At 34.9% G+C, this 20658-nt stretch overlaps 1 protein-coding gene across 1 annotated transcript; it reads right to left on the minus strand.

Annotated features, from left to right (window-relative positions):
• Positions 1–579: 579 nt before the first annotated feature.
• Positions 580–20105, minus strand: LOC126815130 (very long-chain specific acyl-CoA dehydrogenase, mitochondrial). Its single transcript, XM_050540673.2, has 20 exons — positions 19932–20105; positions 19626–19674; positions 17367–17439; positions 16949–17013; positions 15790–15898; positions 15131–15225; positions 14239–14370; positions 13092–13205; positions 12143–12228; positions 11678–11772; positions 10957–11060; positions 9917–10021; positions 8939–9025; positions 8049–8111; positions 7502–7603; positions 6665–6762; positions 5995–6067; positions 5130–5202; positions 3858–4006; positions 580–3151 (listed from the first exon to the last, which is right to left on the minus strand). The coding sequence occupies exons 1-20, from the start codon at positions 20003–20005 to the stop codon at positions 3014–3016; spliced, it is 1884 nt and encodes a 627-aa protein (XP_050396630.1). The 5' UTR covers positions 20006–20105; the 3' UTR covers positions 580–3013.
• Between the last annotated feature and the right edge of the window lie 553 nt (positions 20106–20658).

The following is a 20658-nucleotide window of genomic DNA, read 5'->3' on the forward strand; positions in this document are numbered from 1 at the left end:
ATCTGGACCTCTGTACTATCAAGATACGGGAGATTGCATGCTGTATTTCACTATTCGCAAATTATAAATGCAAAATTTGTACCGAACACAGCTAATAATCTAAATCAGAGGACTGGGCTTCAATCCTGATGTCCGAGAATTCCTGGATTCCCCCTTGTCGGTGGTGCCTAGTCGTTGCTGCATTGGCCGAGAAAGTTTATCCAGAATTTTCCGGCGTGATTCCCCCTTGTCGGTGATGCAGGACGGAGGGCCTGACAAGGACAGCTGTCTAGTCCTTCGGATGATACGAAAAACCGAGGTCCCGTGTATACATTGGAATGCACGTAAAAGATACCTTGGCAGTTGGAATTCGATGTAAGAGTAGGCAATAGTGCCGCTGCCCGGGCAAAATTTCCCTCATCGTACACTGTATGGCGTATGCCCGTCTTCATTAGCCCAGCATAGGAGCAGAACAGTAGGACATTAAACCACATTACATTTCATATCATTGGTGCAGGGTTAGTACAGAAAAGTTGGCCTTTAACCCTCATTTCATTCATTCAGTCCAAAATATCCCATAAAAAAAAACGCCACTAAATTCAAAAGAGTCTTTATATTAAATATTCGGTTATTTCGAAATACATAAAAACATATACATGGTTTATTTTACAGATTGCATTGACAGCATTGCTCATTTTTATTCATAATATTTATAGTTTTCTCAACTTTTACCTGAGTTATATGGAAATAAAAAAAACAATATTCTATCTTAACGATAATTTTATAATACATATATATCTAATGATGGTAAAAATATTCACATCAGTATATGTTAGAAAATAACAAAATATGCACTAGATAAAGTATTGAAAATAAAAAATGTCGGCTAACAATCGGATCGTAAATTGAAACAATGTGCTACACGTAACTTACAGGGGCATTATGGGAGATTAGATAAATAGCTGATAGTTCTCGCTATAAAAGTTACAAAATAGATAAAGTAAAGAGAATATGCTGAAAATTGCTCCATTCTGAACCGAGATATTAGTCGGCACAATAAATAACAAAGTCTCAATTATCCATTTTTACATTTAATTATTTTTCAAAAAATGTATTCCAATCCGCCAAAGATCGCAGGTTAGCAATGACATCAAGAGTTGATTATGGTCTGAATAAGTTAATTAATGTCTAATTAATAATTTAAATAACATTTCATTTAGCTCTTGCATAATGTATGTTTAACTATCCTTAATAATCAAGACAAGTGGAAAAGGTCTTCAACTTATCTTGAAATTTTTAACAAAATGTTCTTTATAATATAATATCTTCAACTTGGCTAATAATGCATTGATGTGTTTTGTATAGTAAGTGCCCTATTCTAGAGGTGGAGTTAGTACAGTGGTTCTCAACCTTTTTTTTGCCAATGGCAAACCTTGGAACACATGAAAAAAATAGCAGCACACCTAGCTAAATATATATGAAAAATATTTGAATTTTGCAAAATAAAAACATGCCAAGTCATAGAGGGCATTCAATCCTAGACACAGACTAGTCATAGACTCGAATGACTCAAACTAAATAGAAACACAGCTAGACACTAGTGAATACTCAGTTGGGATCACATGGTTTTGCACATTTTCTTAGTGTGACGTTAAAAATTTCGCTGCACACTTAGGAAGATCTGGTTGAGAATCCCTATGTTAGTAGTTGGTTCATTTCACTTCTTAAACAATATTCAACGTAACCAAAAATGCATGTTCTGTCTTCCATGTTCTTTTTAAAGTACTGAACACACTACATGTAGTTACGATACAGTACTAATAATATCTGTTGATCGGTCTTTCTTACGTCAGTTTCTATCTTTTCTTTTCTTAGGTTGCAGTAGAAATCAAAGCCAGGTTGGAGTCTTCATTAATTTATTGACAAGCTCACTGTGCCAACAACTTGTCATTTACTGGTATATAAAGCTCCTCTGATTTTGTCCAAATCTAGTAAGAGACTACCTGTGTATTTTCTTTATTAGCAACCACTTGCAATTAACAACAAGGTCTAACATACAACCTAACCGAAAGCTTTCGACCAGATTTCGATGGTAAAAACCCATAGCTGTTCAAATGTTACAGTCCTTAGAATTTAATGGTTCTGTCTGAGTGAACTTAACAAGAAATGATAATGAAACGAAGCGTTAATAATATACCAGATTATGTATACAGGGTCATTGCCATTTAAACCTAATGAGCGACATACATGTAGGTATGAATATTAGTTGGTTTTTTTATCAATCTATGATTTATCAAGTGGCGAGAATATAAACATTTCATTAATGTTGTGGTTATAATTATAATATGTCATTCAACAATCTCAAATATGCCCTTTTAAAGATATTAACATGATAACGAGTAATGCAACTACAGGTATTCAACAGGTAGAAAAATGTCATGCTTTATTTTAATGCAACATGTATATAGATCTCTATTTACATTTAAGTATTCTATATCACAGAATAGCTACACCTATCATATTCACAACTTTCAATCAATCAACAATTAAAATGAAAGTGGGAATTATCAAAAGAATCCAAATTTATGCATAAAGTAATAATTGCAATAATCAAGCTTTTATCATAAAGGTATAAATAAGCTTTTAATAAATAATATAAAGTTTGCATCAATTTAAAGGTGCTTTATCTTTCTGTGAATGTAAATAATTTAATACAGCTAATTTCATAAAAGTAGCCCAGTAGAAATATTGTAAATAACTAATCAGATACAACTTCTCGTAAACTCACATTTAACCTATATACTAGTATCACTCTTTTATTCAGTGGAACTAGATGACTACAATTAGTGTGAATAACACTGTTGACAATAGCCCTAAAAATGTTTCTTGAATTACATCTTCTCTATCTAATATTCACAACTAATAAAGATATGTTAACTGCTTCTCCCACACAAAACACACACGCATTATAATCAGTTATATCCCTTTTGTTCTTTTTTTTTTATTAATTCATTAATTAATTTGCTAGTTTCTTTTAAAATCCTAGAGGATGTCGTTGATAGAGTCCTCCATTGCTGACAACGTCTCGTGAAATTTGAGCAAGTTTATCATAATTTTTTAGATTTCCTGAATCTTTGATATCACTTAAATTTGTATTTATCCTGGTGGCAGCCTGTAAAACAGAAAAAAAAACAAAAAACAATTAGCATTTAGTATGGGAGAGTGACAAAAACTTGTTCATTCCAACACTAACACCATTATGTACAATTTTATTTCAATAAATGCTTGTGTTCTGTGTGTGGGTAGTTCTCTGGTTCACCTTGGATGACACGGATTAAAATGTATTGCATCTCAAAACCACATGTAAGAAGATAGGCCATGTTTTATTCAACCTCTGGAAGTACAAAAGATTCCACACACACATGGGAGATAACTCCCGAGGACTCCAATAAAAATCAAAAGGGGAGGGAACTGTTCAATGAAAGGTGGCATTACTCTATGACACTTGCATGTAGAGGACCCGGAAACAGGAGGACCCGGAGAAAACCCATGAGGTTGGACAGGGCGACCCTACAACCGAGGAATCAAAACCACACTCGTTGACACAATGACAGACCTTATGACAAAAGGCGCATACACTAACCATTTGGCTATCCAACCCCCCAGACTCTATAGCACTTCCCTAATTGGACTGTCCCTCGTTAAAGACATTATTTAACTCAAAATAATCATTTTATGTTCTCTTAAACATGAATTTGACTTTTTGATCCATGTTATTTTTTTTTTAATTACATGAGATGTGATATTCAACTCTCCCATTCAGTGGTAAAATAACTGATTTAACGATCAAATCACTTTTGAAAAAACAATGTATCTACCTCATCACACCAGATATTGGCAATGTCGGTTTCATGTTGGGCAGATGGATGTTTTTCACTTATACTTCTAGTTGTTCGCGATAATACACACACCATGGAGTAAATATCAATCGCTGAGTTAGCTAATCTGTTTAATAAAAACTGTTCATCTGAAAACATATAATAAAAAAACATTGAAATTAAAATGGATCCATTCAAACAATGTGAGTTCTGGGCCCGATTTCACAAAGCATTCTCAGACTTAAGTTCAGAATTTACTCAACTTTCAATCACTGTTAATGAGAAATACTTTTGATCCAGAAACACAAAAAATTGCACATAAATTTCAGTTTAAATTGGGCAAACAATTTTGAGTAAATTCTTAACTTAAGTCTGAGAATGTTTTGTGAAACCAGGACAGATGGTGAAATTTTATCAAAAAGAGAGAGAGAAATGGGATTTAACGTCCACTTAACACAGAATAGGTCATTTTGGGACTAACATATGGTTCAATTCTATTTTAAAAATTTGCTTGCGCCATATGTGTCTTTAGCAGTGAGAGGAAACTGTAGGACCCAGAGAAAACCCACAAGGTTGGACAGGCTACCCTACTCCTTGTCACGTACAACCGGGGAATCGAAACCACACCACTTAACTCACCCAAACTGACACAAACTACAATATTGTGAAAGTTGAATTTCTAAAAAATAATATCTTTCCCATAAAACAGGTACAAATATATCAATCTAATTAAAATACTGATCTATATTTCGTTCGTTTTTGTTTTTATACTTTCGATGGCCTACATTACAAGAAGATCTGACTAACTGTAGTGGGAGGTCGCATCAGGGGTCACACGAGCGGCTTTTGACCTTATGACGTCAGACATTTAATTAACCAATCAGCATTGATGTTTCTAGTTGGCTACCCACAGTTCCGTGCACTGCACGGCAAGAACTCGCCACAACAGACCATTTCATCGGCTAATCCCTCACATCAAATAGAACGCGGGTTATATAACAATTCTTCCAGATCCTAGTGTAGTAAAGACAAGTAAAACAAAATTTTGAACAATAAAATACGGAACGAAATAGGATATGTATTTTAATCAAATTGCAAATATGTATGATGAATTGAAAATTTCGCAAAAGACAAATCGTGATAATGCAGCATGAAATTGTATCTTTTTAATCCCTTGCAAACAACAATATTGTGAAAGATGAATCTGTTATTTAATTATTGTGCTAAGGCGTTACCAAAATATCTTGTATGAAAGAAAATTAAATTTCTTACCAATAATCTTTTTATTATACTTGATTAACAGGTACTCTACTGTGGCTCCAAATTCTTCAATAGCTTTAGATGCCTGAAGAACAAAACACAAAATACTGTAAATATTCTATTCATTTATAAACTAAACTAATTCAAATTATGGTTAATGGCAATAACTATAAATTATTTTGACAACCCAAATTTTATTTTGGAACTAATTAACTCAGTAAAACATGCATTCAGTTAACTTGTGTCTTTTTTAACAAGTTTTCTAGCTTTTGTCCTGAGCTCAATATTTGATAAACTACACTTTTATGGACATAGTTATTTCATAAGAAGTTATTCAGCAGAACTTCAGGAGAAGTCTACAACGTATATCACACGCGTAATGCATACTGTCTCTACAAATTTCTCCCCCTAGGTAACAATCTAAACTGTCTCTTAGGACTTGTATTTTTAATACAAATAGATTTATTAACAAATGTAATGAGTACCATTTATCCTAACTTGCTCTTATTCTTCATCAGAATTACTTGGTAAAGCATTAATAATAGAATCTTTAAATTTTTTAAGATTGGCTTTGAAAAGCCAACAAGTTAAATGTATTTAGTCATTTGGATTGGATGAAAAACTGAGGTCATGTGTATAAATTGTAGTGCATGTAACAGAACCCTTGACACTTGAATATAGAAAATATAAAAAGAGAGAAATGCTGCTGTCCCAAGTACAATTCTTCCCTCTTGTATTACACACCGAAACATTGAAATAAAAGTATTATATGTTAGTCTCAAAATGACCAAAATATTGTGTTGATGAACGAGTATTTGTGGAGTTCCTATGGTAAGAGCATGCAGTATAGATAAAGAAGTTAAATATAGTAACATACCTTGGTAGCAGAATCGGAGAGTTCTGGTGCTACATACTGTGTTAAAGATTCACCAGTACTCATACCAACCATTCTATAATAAATTAAAAACAAAATTTATACAAACTATAAATAATGTAGTATTTAAATTCTACACCAACTACAGTAACCTACTGGTTCTTATTTTACACAGGGTTGCATGTCAAACCTCGTGGGTTTTCTCCAGGTCCTCCGTCTCCTTCCACTACTAAAGATCCCTATACACAAGCAAATTATTGTAATAAAATTGAACCACATGTTCTTCCACTGCTAGAGACCCCTGCTCACAAGCGAATTATTGTAATAAAATTGAACCATATGTTCGTCGCCGAAATGAAGTAGTTTGTGTCGAGTGGATGTTAAACCCTTTCTCTTGCTCTCTCTAACGTCCACTCAACACAAACTAGGTCATTTTGGGACTAACATATGGTTCAATTTTATTTCAATAATTCGCTTGCGCGTAGGGGCCTTTAGTAGTTGGAGGAAACTGGAGAACCCGGAGAAAACCCACGAGGTTGGACAGGCGACCCAACTCCTTGTCACATACAACCGGGGAATCAAAACCACGCCAGTTGACTCAATGTCAGACCTGATGATACAGCGTGCACAGTCCTGATATCTAGCAATTTTTATCACGTAACAGTTTTTTTACCTCATGGCTCTCTTGGATCCAGCACCAAAGATCAGACCAAGATTAGCTGCAGGATTCTTCATTGCTTTCTGTAATTCTTTTAATGAACTTCCAGCATACTAAAAAATTAAAATAATACCAAATGGAAATAATAGGTATCTTTGAATAAGAATTAATTTCGACATGAAGTATTTTCATGATAATTCAATATTAACCAAGACATTGTTAAAGGTGTGGTATTCTTACATTTTATCGTCTGATTTACATACTTTAGCATACAGTGTTCCTTATACTTCAACGAACCTCCACATGCAAAATGAAATGAAATGGGGTTTAACGTCCTACTGATCTGCTTCAACTGGGGTAATGAAGATGGGCATATGCCATACAGTGTGCTAGAAGGGAAATTTTGCCCGGGCAGTGGCACTATGGCCTACTTTTATATCAAATTCCAACTGCCATGAGATTTTTAACGTACACATCAATACAGAACCTCGGTTTTTCATCCCATCCAAAGGACTAGACAGCTGGTCTTGTCAGGCCCTCCTTCCTGCACCACTTACAAGGGGAAACCACGTCAGACAATCCTGATGAACTTTCTCGACCAATGCAGGGATAACACGTGACCTCCAGACTAGCAAGCCAGCATCTTACCCACTTCCTGTCTTTATTAGCCCAGTCTGAGCAGAACAGTAGGACGTTAAATCCCATTTTCATTTTCATACCCAGTTATCCACTGTGGCTCCCTCCTGCACATGCATGTGCATTAATTAAAAATTACCCTGTTATTGTTATTCATGAAATGATCCAGGCTATGTTTTTAATGGAATATCATATTTTCATAAAGTTTAAACTTACCTGAATTCCTGTTAATGAGACAAATAATCTTAGAATATCGTTGGTTCCCTCAAAAATACGGAAAATACGAATATCCCTCATAACACGCTCTAAACCACATTCCTGAAAAATTGTGATTAAAATAACTAATAAGTTAAAATATGTACTAAATATATCATTTCAAAAGGAAGATCTTTGAAAAAAATTAACTGAAATAATCTTTATTTTAGTGAGAGCAGAACCTATAACTCCTATTTTAGACAGTGTTAATTTGTATTTAATTTTATGAAGGTTACTGATGGTATTGGAATGATAGTATTTTTTAACTGACTGTAGGTCAACTTTTGTGTCGTACATTGGACTTAATAAAGATAAAATATGAGCGGCTCCCACAAAACCAGACTCTTGGTCATTTTTATAAAAATTGAGCTGGCAGCATATTTGAATAGTCCACAGCCTAAGCTTTCCAAAAATGCAATTCTTTTTAGTTGTGCGACAAGAGCCTGGTTTTGTGTGAACGGGTCACAAATTTAGGTCAAGTTTCAGGTATCAGTATCATTCAATTTACCTTCATGTAGCCCATACCACCAAGAATCTGAATAGCTTCATCAGCACAGAACCAAGCAGCTTCCTGAAAACAAACAAATACTATGAAAATACACGATTATACAATGAATGAATGAAATGTTTTATGGCACATCAGCTCCAACAGGGCTATATTGCGCCAAACGCGATCATACCATCTAGCAACAATTAATTTACTTACTGAGATTCGTCAAATTACAATATATTGGTATTTTCAATCAAGATGAACGAGAGAGAGAAATGGGGTTTAACATCCACTCAACACGAACTAGGTCATTTCGGGACTAACACATGGTTCAATTTTATTTCAATAATTCGCTTGCACGTAGGGGTCTTTAGCAGTGGGAGGAAACCGTAGAACTCGGAGAAACCCCACAAGGTTGGACAGGCGACCCTACTCCTTGTCACGTACAACCGGGGAATCGAAACCCCACCAGGTGACTCAATGACAGACCTTATGATACAGCGTGCACATGCTAACCATTCGGCCATCCCACACCCACCCACCCACCCCGCTGGAGATCAAAGTGGATATAACTTTTACATAGTCCAGTATTTTAGTATTTATGTGCCAGATTTCATGATTTTAAATGCCAGAATTGTCCACGAAATAATTTATAAAGATTAAAAGATAAAAGGAGTAGAAGACAAACAAAACTCTCGTAAGGTGAGATCTAGGATAGCTTGAGACTAGTGATTGGGGGACATCTATACCGGGATCTCAGCAATACATAAGGGATTCAGAAAGACAACGATATATAACGAGATGCAACCCCTATAACCAGTTTAGATTAGATGAACTCCATGGTTAGAATAAACAGGTTTATTGATTAGATGTTACGGACAAAAGGTGTCCATCTTCAGATTACTTACTGAAGCAAATACTTTACTGATAGCAGCTTCAATCTGAAATTCTGTTGATCCTTGATCCATGTTACCAGATATCATATAAGCCATACACTGAAACATATATTATACATTTAACAAACCAACCTCACCATAAACATCTCAGTATAAGTAATAGACAAAATTTGTTAAAATGTAAATTTAAATGCATTAAATGCTAAAATGATTAAAGGGCGTATGGCTTTATTTTTTTGGAACCACAAATGGTTCTAACAGCACATATTAATGTAATATGAGTGTATATATAAAGTGATTTATATTCAATTTTTCTGATCAATTATGTTTGGTGAAATACGCGAACAGTCCAAATTGAACAACAATCGTTTGCGCCTATATTAACCCATTCTTCAAGGATTCTTTTTATTATTATTTTATTATTTGTGAATCAGCCATTACTATTTACTGCCGCATTGTAATTTAGGATATGTTTTTCTTTGTTCGTTGGTTTTGCGCCTGAAACGATATGGTACACGACTCGTGTACCATATTTTAAAACGTTCATTGTGTCTTAAATATTGGATATTAGGACTAATATTGAATTCTGATTTCTGTTTTTAATTTCAAATATTATGGAAAATATTGAGTTAAGAGACTTAACTCCTTTAACACGAGTACTTACAGCTCTAAGTTAACATCAGGTTGTTTGTCTAATTTTAACTAAAATATAGCCCTTTATAAAACTGTTGTTGTTTTAATGTATCAAATACATCAATAAGAAACTATGTGCAAAGTTTTGTGTTTCTGGATCAATGATATTTCTCATAAACGGTGGTTGAAAGTCGAGTAAATTTTTAAGTCTGAGAATGCTTTGAGAACTCAGGGCCAGATGTGATAAATTCTAGTTCCTTAGAGTTTGGTATGCTTTAACACAGGTGAACAGAACAGAAAATATTTACAATATTACAATATGGCTAGTAATGTTGACAAAGGACTGGATAAACATACCTCGGTAACATATTGTAACATGGTCATTCTAGCTATCTTCTCTTGTATAGAACCAAATGAATCTATTTTCTGTCCAAACTGAGTTCTTGTAGATGCATGTTCAATCTATAAATAAAACATTATATCAAATTTAACACAATGTTGATACTAATAACAACCTTGATCAACATCTAGATTACCAAAACAATTAAAGATGCATTATGTAGATTAGAACACAGCAGCGATTCAAGAGTTTAATGATCAAATACGTAATCCAGAGTTAGTCTCAATTGTCAAGTACTGTTGCTACGATAATAAACTACCTACACTATATTTTGTCAAAACTTCAAACAAAATAAAGAAACTTGACTAAAAGTTCCAATATATTCATTTTTCATAATCTGTTTTTAAACTATTATAGCAAGAGAGAGGGAGAAATGGGGTTTAACGTCCACTCGACACAAACAAGGTCATTTCGGGACTAACATATGGTTTTTAATTTTATTTACATAATTCGCTTGCGCATAGGGATCTTTAGCAGTGGGGGGAAACCGGAGGACCCGGAGAAAACCCACAAGGTTGGACAGGCAACCCTACTCCTTGTCACATACATCCGGGGATTCGAAACCACTCCAGTCGACTCAATGATATTGCCTTACAATCTGATTAAAATACAGATCTATATTTTGTTCCGTTTTTTTACACCTTCAATGAATTCTACTACATGAAGATCTGACCAGTTGTAGTGGAAGGTCGCGCCAGGGGTCATACGAGCGGCTTTTGACCACATGACATCAGACATATGATTAACCAATCAGCGTTAATGTTTCTAGTGGAATACCAAGAGTTCCCTGCATCGCACGCCAAGAAGTCACTGCAACAGACCATTTCATTGGCTGATCTCCAACATCAACAAGAACGCAGGTTATATAACAAATCTTCCAGATCCTAGTGTAGTAAAGGCAAGTAACCCATAATTTTAAAGGATAAAAAACGAAACGAAATAGGATCTGTGTTTTAATCAGATTGATTGCTGTAATATATAACAAGAAATAACTTACAGATTTCTGTATACAATATTTCATGGTACCAGATAGAGCAGCAGCCATACCAAATCTACCATTATTTAATATATTCATAGCTACTTTAAACCCACCTCCTTCACCTAAAATATTCATTATTCATTACATAAATCAAAAATATGAGGAACATCTTAGCTCCTGCTTCATAGGAATAAATATTGCAACGGCCTGAGAAATCCATCGCTGGCCATTGCTGGATTGACTTCTGATACTTGAGCTTTTGAGGGAGTGTGTCTATTCTTCCCGTTCAATCAAATCTATCCCAAGTACAGCAAGATGACAGCCCTTTGTTTAAACTGGGGTCTTCCCTAAAACTTTGGACAGTGATTTAAGGTATTAAAAAGTATTGTTCGTCTCTAAACAGTATTGTTTACATTGTAGCCGTTTTGATAGCCTCGTTTGTCATGCAATTAGTTTTCTGCAATATTCTGCTATGCACTGGCTAAATTTCATGAGTCATGACGTAACGTTATGTAAACATATTTTGAACTCTGTTTAAACCTGAATGATATTGTTACACAGTTAGGTATAGGTTGTTAATCAGACTATTGACCAGTCATAATTTGGAACAGAAATTTGCTTCCATTACAGCAGTGTTTAGTGGGATTAGGTCTAATCAAATGAAACACTGCAAGGAGTATGCTGCTTCATAGGAATAAATATTGTTTTTGACAGGTATAAAAGTTAAAGCCATACTCACCAGCTAGAACATTATCTACTGGAATCTTAACGTCTTCGAAATAAACCTCAGCTGTATTCGAGGCTTTTATACCCATCTTTTTCTCTGGTGGACCACTAAAATTATAAAATAAATTCAATAAATTCAGTGTGTCCTCTTAGTGTTGGTATTAATATAATGGTAGTTACTTAAGTAACAGATTCTTATCAGCTCTGGTCTCTATCCGTTACTAGCAGATCCTATACACAACTAATATAAAAATAAGGCTTTCCTCCCCCATCTCAGTTCTAAGGCTATTTTTGAATCCTTATAGTCTAATTTTTACTGTGATTCTTCTTTGTTCGCCAAAAGGAATCATTTCCTGCCACATCCGAAACAAAATTATAATAATCCAACACTATTCTCAATACAATAACTTTGGATCTGTATAAACATTGTCAGGTCGTAAGAATATTTTGATATAATATTGGAATAACGAAACAATACCTAGTAACACCACCAAATGATCGTTCTACAATAAACGCTGTCACTTTATCTTTAGTTTCACCTGTTTTAGCATCTTTCACTGGGGTCTGTAATAAAATAATACAAACAAAATATAACTAACAACAATTTTCAATATCTATTAAATTAATCAAAAATATGAGGAATATCTGATCTTAAAGGAGCTAAATCGCTAATATTTGGGACCTAGAAATTAGCACAAATGGGTCGCAATGCAAATAATAATGCAAAATAAATGTATATAAACTGATTAACATTCAGTTGTTTCTGTTTTCACTATAATTTCTAATCAGTTATGTTCGGCGAAATATGCCAGAAGTCTTAATCGAATGGTTATCTCTAGCATCTGGTTTTTCCACTACACCGATAGTATTTATTGCACATGGCATCACCATTTGACATGACTTGTGGAATATGTCTAGCCTCATTCTTCTAGTCACTTGTTACAAATGGAGCTGAAACGCCTTATGGTACACGATTCGTGTACCAATCGTAAAATGTTTATTTTGTCTTAAATATTGGATATCAGAAGCCCATCTTTTCCCGGTAAGATCACAACATCAATGTTGATTTAAATTGACAAATAATTTGTGTTTTCAATGTCGAAGACTTTGGATGATATTGAGACTCAGCTTTTTTAATCCTTTTACGGAAACAAGAGATACTGTTGCAGCTCCTGCTTTATAAGAGTAATAAAACCATAAGACTACAAGAACCTAGATTTTTTGTAAGATATATGAAAAGTTAGCTTTTTAAAACATAATCACTACTCATGTAATACTTTATCATCAATATCTATGAAAAGTGAAATCTATATGAAATGATTATGGTCTAAATTATCAATCTAAAAGCCAAAAAGTCCTTTAAGTTTGCTTGTAAAAAAACACAAAACAATTACCAAATACAGCCAAATAACCAATTTCTTTTTTACCTGAGCAAAGACAGTGAATATTTCTGATAAACCGCCGTTACTGATCCAGATCTTGGAACCATTTAAAATATAATGTTTACCATCGTCTGATAATACAGCTCGGCATCTAATTGACTACAAATATAATATACAGGTGTTTATATAAATACTGTACACAAAATATAATATTCATTTAAAGAGAGAGGGAGAGAAATGGGGTTCAATAACCCAAACTAGGTCATTTTGGGACTAACATATGGTTCAATTTTATTTAAATAATTCTTTAGCAGTGGGAGGAAACCGGAGGACCCAGAGAAAACCCACAATGTTGAGCAGGCAACCCTACTCCTTGTCACGTACAACCAGGGAATCGAAAACAACGCCAGTTGATTCAATGACAGACTTTATGATGCAGCGCACACGTGCTAACCATTCGGCCATCCACACCCCCCTATTCATTTAAAGATATATTCCTCAAGATTAATATTTGAACCCCCAAAACTTAAAATATAAGCCTGCAATAAATGTAATAACAATAAAATTTGTATATGTTAATTGGTAAAATGGCAGCCATTTTCATACAGCAGAATTAAGTTATGCACCTCAAATTTACCAGTTTTATTTTCTGATACTAAAATATGTCTATACTTGTTTAATTTGAAGACTTTTTAACCTTAGTCCATAGATAAGTTTAGGGAGCCACGGTGGCCAAGTGGGTAGGACACTGGCTCGCTAGCCTGGATGTTGTTCGATCCCTGCATTGGCCAAGAAAGTTCATCAGGATTTTCCAGTGTGGTTACCCCCTTGTCAGTGATGGAGGACGGAGGGCCTGACATGGACAGCTGTCCAGTCATTCGGATGGGATGAAAAACTAAGGTTTCGTGTATACCTTGGCATGCTCGTAAAAGGTTCTGTGGCAATTGAAATTTGATATAAGAGTAGGCTATAGTGCCGTTGCCAGGGCAAAATTTCCCTCATTGCACACTACTGTATGGCATATGCTTATCTTCATTAGCAGAACAATAGGACATTAAACCCCATTTTCATTTCATTTCAGGTAAGTTTATGTGGGGTGTAAAACAAATCATTTTCAACTATGCTACTGAATCGAAATTCGCATATTTAAAAAAATATTTTAAAAATATTATCAGAAAAATTTAGCACTTACACTGGCATCAGATCCACTCTGTGGTTCAGTTAAACAAAAACAAGCCATAGTTTCTCCTGAAGCTAGTTTGGGTAAATATTTTGCTTTCTGTTCTGGCGAACCAAACAATAAAATACCTTTGAAGCCAATAGACTGAAACATACATAACCATGAACAATACAATTTCGATATTAAGAACAGAACTTTAATCCAGGCGATCACTTGCTCTAACGTAAACCCAAATAGATTTAATCGCTCACCTGAATTATGGGAGAGAGAGAGAGAAATGGGGTTTAACATCCACTTGACACAAACTTGGTCATTTTGGGACTAACGCATGGTTCAATTTTATTTCAATAATTCGTTTGCGCGTAGGGGTCTTTAACAGTGGGAGGAAACCGGAGGACCCAGAGAAAATCCACAAGGTTTGACAGGCGACCCTACCCCTTGTCACATACAACCGGGGAATCGAAACCACGCCAGTTGACTCAATGACAGACCTTCTGATATTGTGCGCATGTACTAACCATTCCGCCATCCAAACCCCACCTTGTAATCCCAATATACAACCAAAGAGATCATATTTCAGTAATTATTATTTCATATCAACAATTGCATCTGAAGCAGGGCTTTCTCTTCAAGTTTTACATAGAAAATTATCACTCAACACAAACTTGTCACGTACAAGCGGGAAATCGAAACTACAGCAGTTGATTCAATGACAGACCTTATGATTCAACGAGTACACGTTAACCATTCAGCAATCCACCCCACTGTTTGAGTCATACCAGTGAACTATAAACACTGTTTCTGAATCAAAGAGCTGAAGAATCCTGTGCCATGAACATACTGTTTGCATGGAATGAGTTCAGCTTAAAGATTCATCATTATCATTGCAGTATTTATAACATACCTGATGGGCACCAAGAGTAATACCAACACCTAAATCATGTGCACCAACAATTTCTACTAATCTAGCATACTGTGTATTACATAAACCAAGTCCACCTGTTTTAATACAAACACAAGAAATTAATAAAAACTTATTGGATATTTAATAATACTGATATAAATATCACTGTAAGTAGGGTAACATTTAATCTTGTGTTATCTACCACTAATTTCTTTCACATTCATTGTCATATCTTTTTTTAAAAATTTGTAAAAATGGTTCAATTTTCTTTCAATAATTCACTTATGCGTAGGAGTCTATAGCAGTGGGAGGAAACCTGAGAACACCCACGTGGTTGGACAGGTGAAACAAGGCTACTTGACTCAATAACAAACCTTAAAATCTAAACTGCATGCATTTGACCGCTAGACCACCCAATGCCCAAACAACCTATTGAGAGAGAGAGAGAAATGGGGTTTAACGTCCACTCGACACAAACTAGGTCATTTCGGGACTAACATATGGTTTAATTTTATTTCAATAATTCGCTTGCGCGTAGGGGTCTTTAGCAGTGGGAGGAAACCGGAGGACCCGGAGAAAACCCACGAGGTTGGACGGGCGACCCTACTCCTAAACAACCTATTGATTGGGGTAGTAATTGTATTGTAGTGTGAACATACCTAGATCCTGTGGAACTTGTAAACCAAAAGCTCCCATTGCTTTTAATCCTTCCATCGATACATCATCAACCTTCTCTATAGAATCATTTTTTAACGCATCATTTTGTTCCTGAAATAATCAAACATATTAATGATACAATATGGGAGATAAGATAAAGAAATGAAATGAAATGGGGTTTAACGTCCTACTGTTCTGCTCCTAAACTGGGCTAATGAAGACGGGCATATACGCCATACAGTGTGCTATGAGGGAAATTTTGCACGTCAATGTGTACACGGGACCTCGGTTTTTCGTCCCATCCGAACGACTAGACAGCTGTCCTTGTCAGGCCCTCCGTCCTGCATCACTGACAAGGGGAAACCACACCGGAAAATCTGGATGAACTTTCTCGGCCATTGCAGGGATCGAACACCCGACTTCCAGGCTAGCGAGCCAGCGTCTTACCCACTTAGCCATGTGATCCCCCATTAGATAAAGTGCTGGCAGTTCTCACTATAATAGTTAAGAACTAGATAATGTACAGGGAATTTGCTTTCAGTCAAATTGATCCATTCTGAACCGAGAATTTAGTGATTAAATTTTTGGCCTAGTAGGTACAATAAAAAACATAGTCTCGATTATCCATTTTTTTAATTTAATCATGAATGAGCGTCGAGCAGCAGATCGGATCCTAATCCAGTAAATATTGCAGGCTAGCGATGACATCTAGAGTTGATTATGTCCTGGATAGGTTAATTAATGTCTAATTAATAATTTAGATAACATGTCAGGCCTAAAGAAAGACCTGCAATAGGCAGATTTAGCTCTTGCATAATGTACAACCGGTGGATCGAAACCATGCCAGTTGACTCAATGACAGGCCTTATGAAACAGCGTGCACATGCAAACCATTCGGCCATCCAACACCCCACACATCCAATTGGTGTTAACGTCAATAGTAAATTCCCTAATCAAAATATTTACACGTAACTGATTTATATGAACTGTACATATTGCAATTGTATTTTGTATTATAATTATCAATAAGCAGACAAATTAATATAAGCCATTGGCTTGTTTTTTAATCTTACATTTTTGACAATGTATGCATCATAGATCTTATCTGAATACAATATTGTTCAAATCAAATGATTCCAACAGAAAAATATTTTGTCTCACCTCGAAAAATTTAGCAACAGGGTCAACCAATTCACGAAGGAACTGTCTTTGATCTTCATTTAAAACTGAAAATAATTTTAAAGATGAATTTTATTTTCTCATAATCATGTTATTGTTTGGTCCTGTGAATGATTCTGAGAAAACAAGATAATAAACCGTGAGGCTGTTGCCTAAAGCCCAAAATAAATAGATGACACTAATTACTTTTGTACATTATCTTTTTGTAAAGTGTTAAGAAATCGAATGACTTAAAGTAGCTAAGTCTCTAACTCAATATCATCCAAAGTCTTTGGCAGAGAAAATTCCCTGGGAGTCCACTGTATTTGTTGTTGCAGTCTCACAGTCACATTTGTGTGACAAGCATAAGATCCGTAGTGGGACTCATTATATTACAAATATTTTACCCAAAACAAATTACCTTCAGGAAATGGAAATACTTGATCTGTGGCTATCTGACCTCGAAATAAATTCATACCAAAAGATTTTGTTTCCTGAAGAAAAGAAAATCCTGGTATACATTGTCCATGGATGATAATCATGTTCAAATTAATTGGACAATAGATTCTTTCAACCAGTTGTTAATAAATTTTAAATACATTCATAATGGAGTGTTAATTCTTTGGGCTGTAAGCTCCAGTGATTGTAACTTAAAGGGGAAGACCAACGATTTTCAATAAGGTTTCCATAAATAATAAATATATATTTAGAAATAATCCCTCCTATAACATATGCAAATAAGAATTTGCAAGCGAGAAATTAATTTTTATTGATACCGGAAGTGACGTAGTTGGTTCGACACGCTCACTGGTCACTATAGTGAACATACAAATTTGAAGTAAGTTTAGCGCTGTATTTTGTGATCGTTTCGCCGTTTGGCAGAAAATCTGATGAAAGGTAATCTTTATTAGGATATTAAGAACAAGAACTTACGGTGTTTTGAAGGTATAATATACAACGCGTTTGTGTAAATTAATTTTTTAAACTGGACACTGTGACACAATTTAAGCCACATGGCTAATTGTTTACATCACGTGATAGCTGGCACGTGACAGATATTAACCAAACACAAATTGGCGACCTATTCGGCTAGGGACCTATTCGACCGATCCAGCTGGCAACCTGTTCGTTGGCAACCTATTCAGAATGAGAGTGCACCCCTTTAATATGATTGTGCCAACTTTAACTAATAATATTTCGAAAGCTTATTTAATCAGCTTTCGGAATATATTTAGTTGGATGTCCAGAATTTTGTAAGATAATGCGAAATTACATCTCTATTCTCAGCTAAAGGAATGGATAAATGATAATATATTCTACTTTCATTTGATAGACGTTACGTTGGATTTTATTGGTTGATAAAAATAGATGAGTTTGGGCGACTGTTGAATTTATTCTGAATAGGTTGCCAACGAACAGGTTGCCAGCTGGATCGGTCGAATAGGTCGCTAGCCGAATAGGTCGCCAATTTGTGTTCGGTTAATATCTGTCACGTGCCAGCTATCACGTGATGTAAACAATTAGCCATGTGGCTTAAATTGTGTCACAGTGTCCGGTTTAGAAACTTAATTTACACAAACGCGTTGTATATTATACTTTCAAAACACCGTAAGTTCTTGTTCTTAATATCCTAATAAAGATTACCTTTCATCAGATTTTCTGCCAAACGGCGAAACGATCACAAAATACAGCGCTAAACTTACTTCAAATTTGTATGTTCACTATAGTGACCAGTGAGCGTGTCGAACCAACTACGTCACTTCCGGTATCAATAAAAATTAATTTCTCGCTTACAAATTATTTTTTGCATATGTTATAGGAGGGATTATTTCTAAATATATATTTATTATTTATGGAAACCTTATTGAAAATCGTTGGTCTTCCCCTTTAACTAATGACCCTGACTTTCTGTTCTTAATCACATTTCTTTCTAGCTTGTTTCTTATGATATCAGATTTTAATATTTCAAACAAGTGAAACTTTAACAGAAGAAAGAGCACATTGTTTCAAAAATATAAGATGGAAGCTTGACAAAAAAAAAAAAGTTTTTGATTAAAAAAAAAAAAGAGTTGAAATCAAATATTAATGAGACCCAATGAAAGTCTGAATACTTCCTAAAATTCATGCAAGCTTATAATTATGCAATCAACTCATTGGCCTGTATAAAAGCTGATAATGCAAGCTTATAATTATGCAATCAACTCATTGGCCTGTATAAAAGCTGACCTTTAATTTGACATATCATAACCTGCTTTTTATTACTATTAGTAGGTACATTGTATGTCAGCCAGCTAGTCATTCATTAACAATTCAGTCAAGCGGAACGGGTTCCTCAAAGACAAGATTAATGTATTAGCCTATATTTACATGTAATTAAGGATATGAACTTTAGACTTTTTATAAAAAGGGTACAGTTCACAAAACGTTATCTCCTGTCACAATTGATATATAGGCACTGTAACTCATTGAATTTAGGCTAATAAGAATCAGTCTTTAAAGGCTAATCCCAAATAATTGTACCATTATTTTGCATAAACTTTAGATAAACAATTTCTAAATGTTGAGAGGATACAATTCTTTTTTTTTTATGTCTCTTAACATGTTGACATTAAACATAATTATATATATATTTTCTTTTTTTTTATAAAAACCAACTGTCAGATATTTTCACTATCCTCACCTTGTCAGTGCTTGCATAACGCTTGGAATTCACCAAACTGCTGCAAATGCTGTAAAAATGAACATAATAATCAATACAAAGTGCAGCATAATAATGTTAGTCAACTTAGAAGAATAAGTGACTTTTTATTTGGTTTGAATAATTTGATTCAAATGGATTCACGCATGGTTTCAGTTTCATAACATCATTTTATGTAGTTGAATAATGAAAGAGTCCAAAGTCCACAATTTATTGTTAGCGACTTTTGTCGAGTTGTTTACGTTCATGTTTTCAATGAAACATTGAATTGATACAATCCATATTTACCCAGTAATTCGATGTTGATTTTCTCTACCAGCAATCGTAACCAGCTTCGATAAAACTTTGACTGACCGCAACATTTTGAAGGTGTTTATTGCCAAAACGTAGCAACACTCTGGAGTCTAACTTTCTTCTGTCTTCTGCTTGACCTTAGGGGTTACTACGCACGCGCATTTCTGGTCAGTTTCGTACAAAAAAATGGACTAAAACAAAAAATGTTAATTTGTTCTCGTATCTTAGAAAATGGGTAGCCAAAAACATAAATTGAATGGGAAATAAAAATCACCAGATTCTACCTTGATTGGCATATTAATGAGTAAATGTTATAACGTCTATTTTGATAAGGCCAACTTCAATTTTGGTCAAACGTCACGAGATGTAAGCAGGGCTAGCGCTAATCCCAGCCCTATCCCCATCCCTAACCCTGGACCTAGCCCTAATGCTTACCCTAACCTACAATCTCGCCAACAATTAGGTGCCCTAACCTTATTTACATCTCAGCGACCATGACGAAAATTGAGCTGACCTTAACAAAAAGATTTAGCCGTAACTTCTTCCAGGTGCAAATCGTAGCGCCGCCTATACAATCTCGCGAATATCCAGATTTGTATCTTTTGAAGACAGAGAACAACGGGAAAATGACTGCCCGGAACTTCGAGACAACATCAAAAATGGCAATTTCGGGGCCGAGAGATCGAATGATGACGTTAGAACGTTTAGAAACACACATATT

Source organism: Patella vulgata, chromosome 1, assembly GCF_932274485.2.
Source record: "Patella vulgata chromosome 1, xgPatVulg1.2, whole genome shotgun sequence".
NCBI classification, from domain to species: Eukaryota; Metazoa; Mollusca; class Gastropoda; family Patellidae; genus Patella; species Patella vulgata.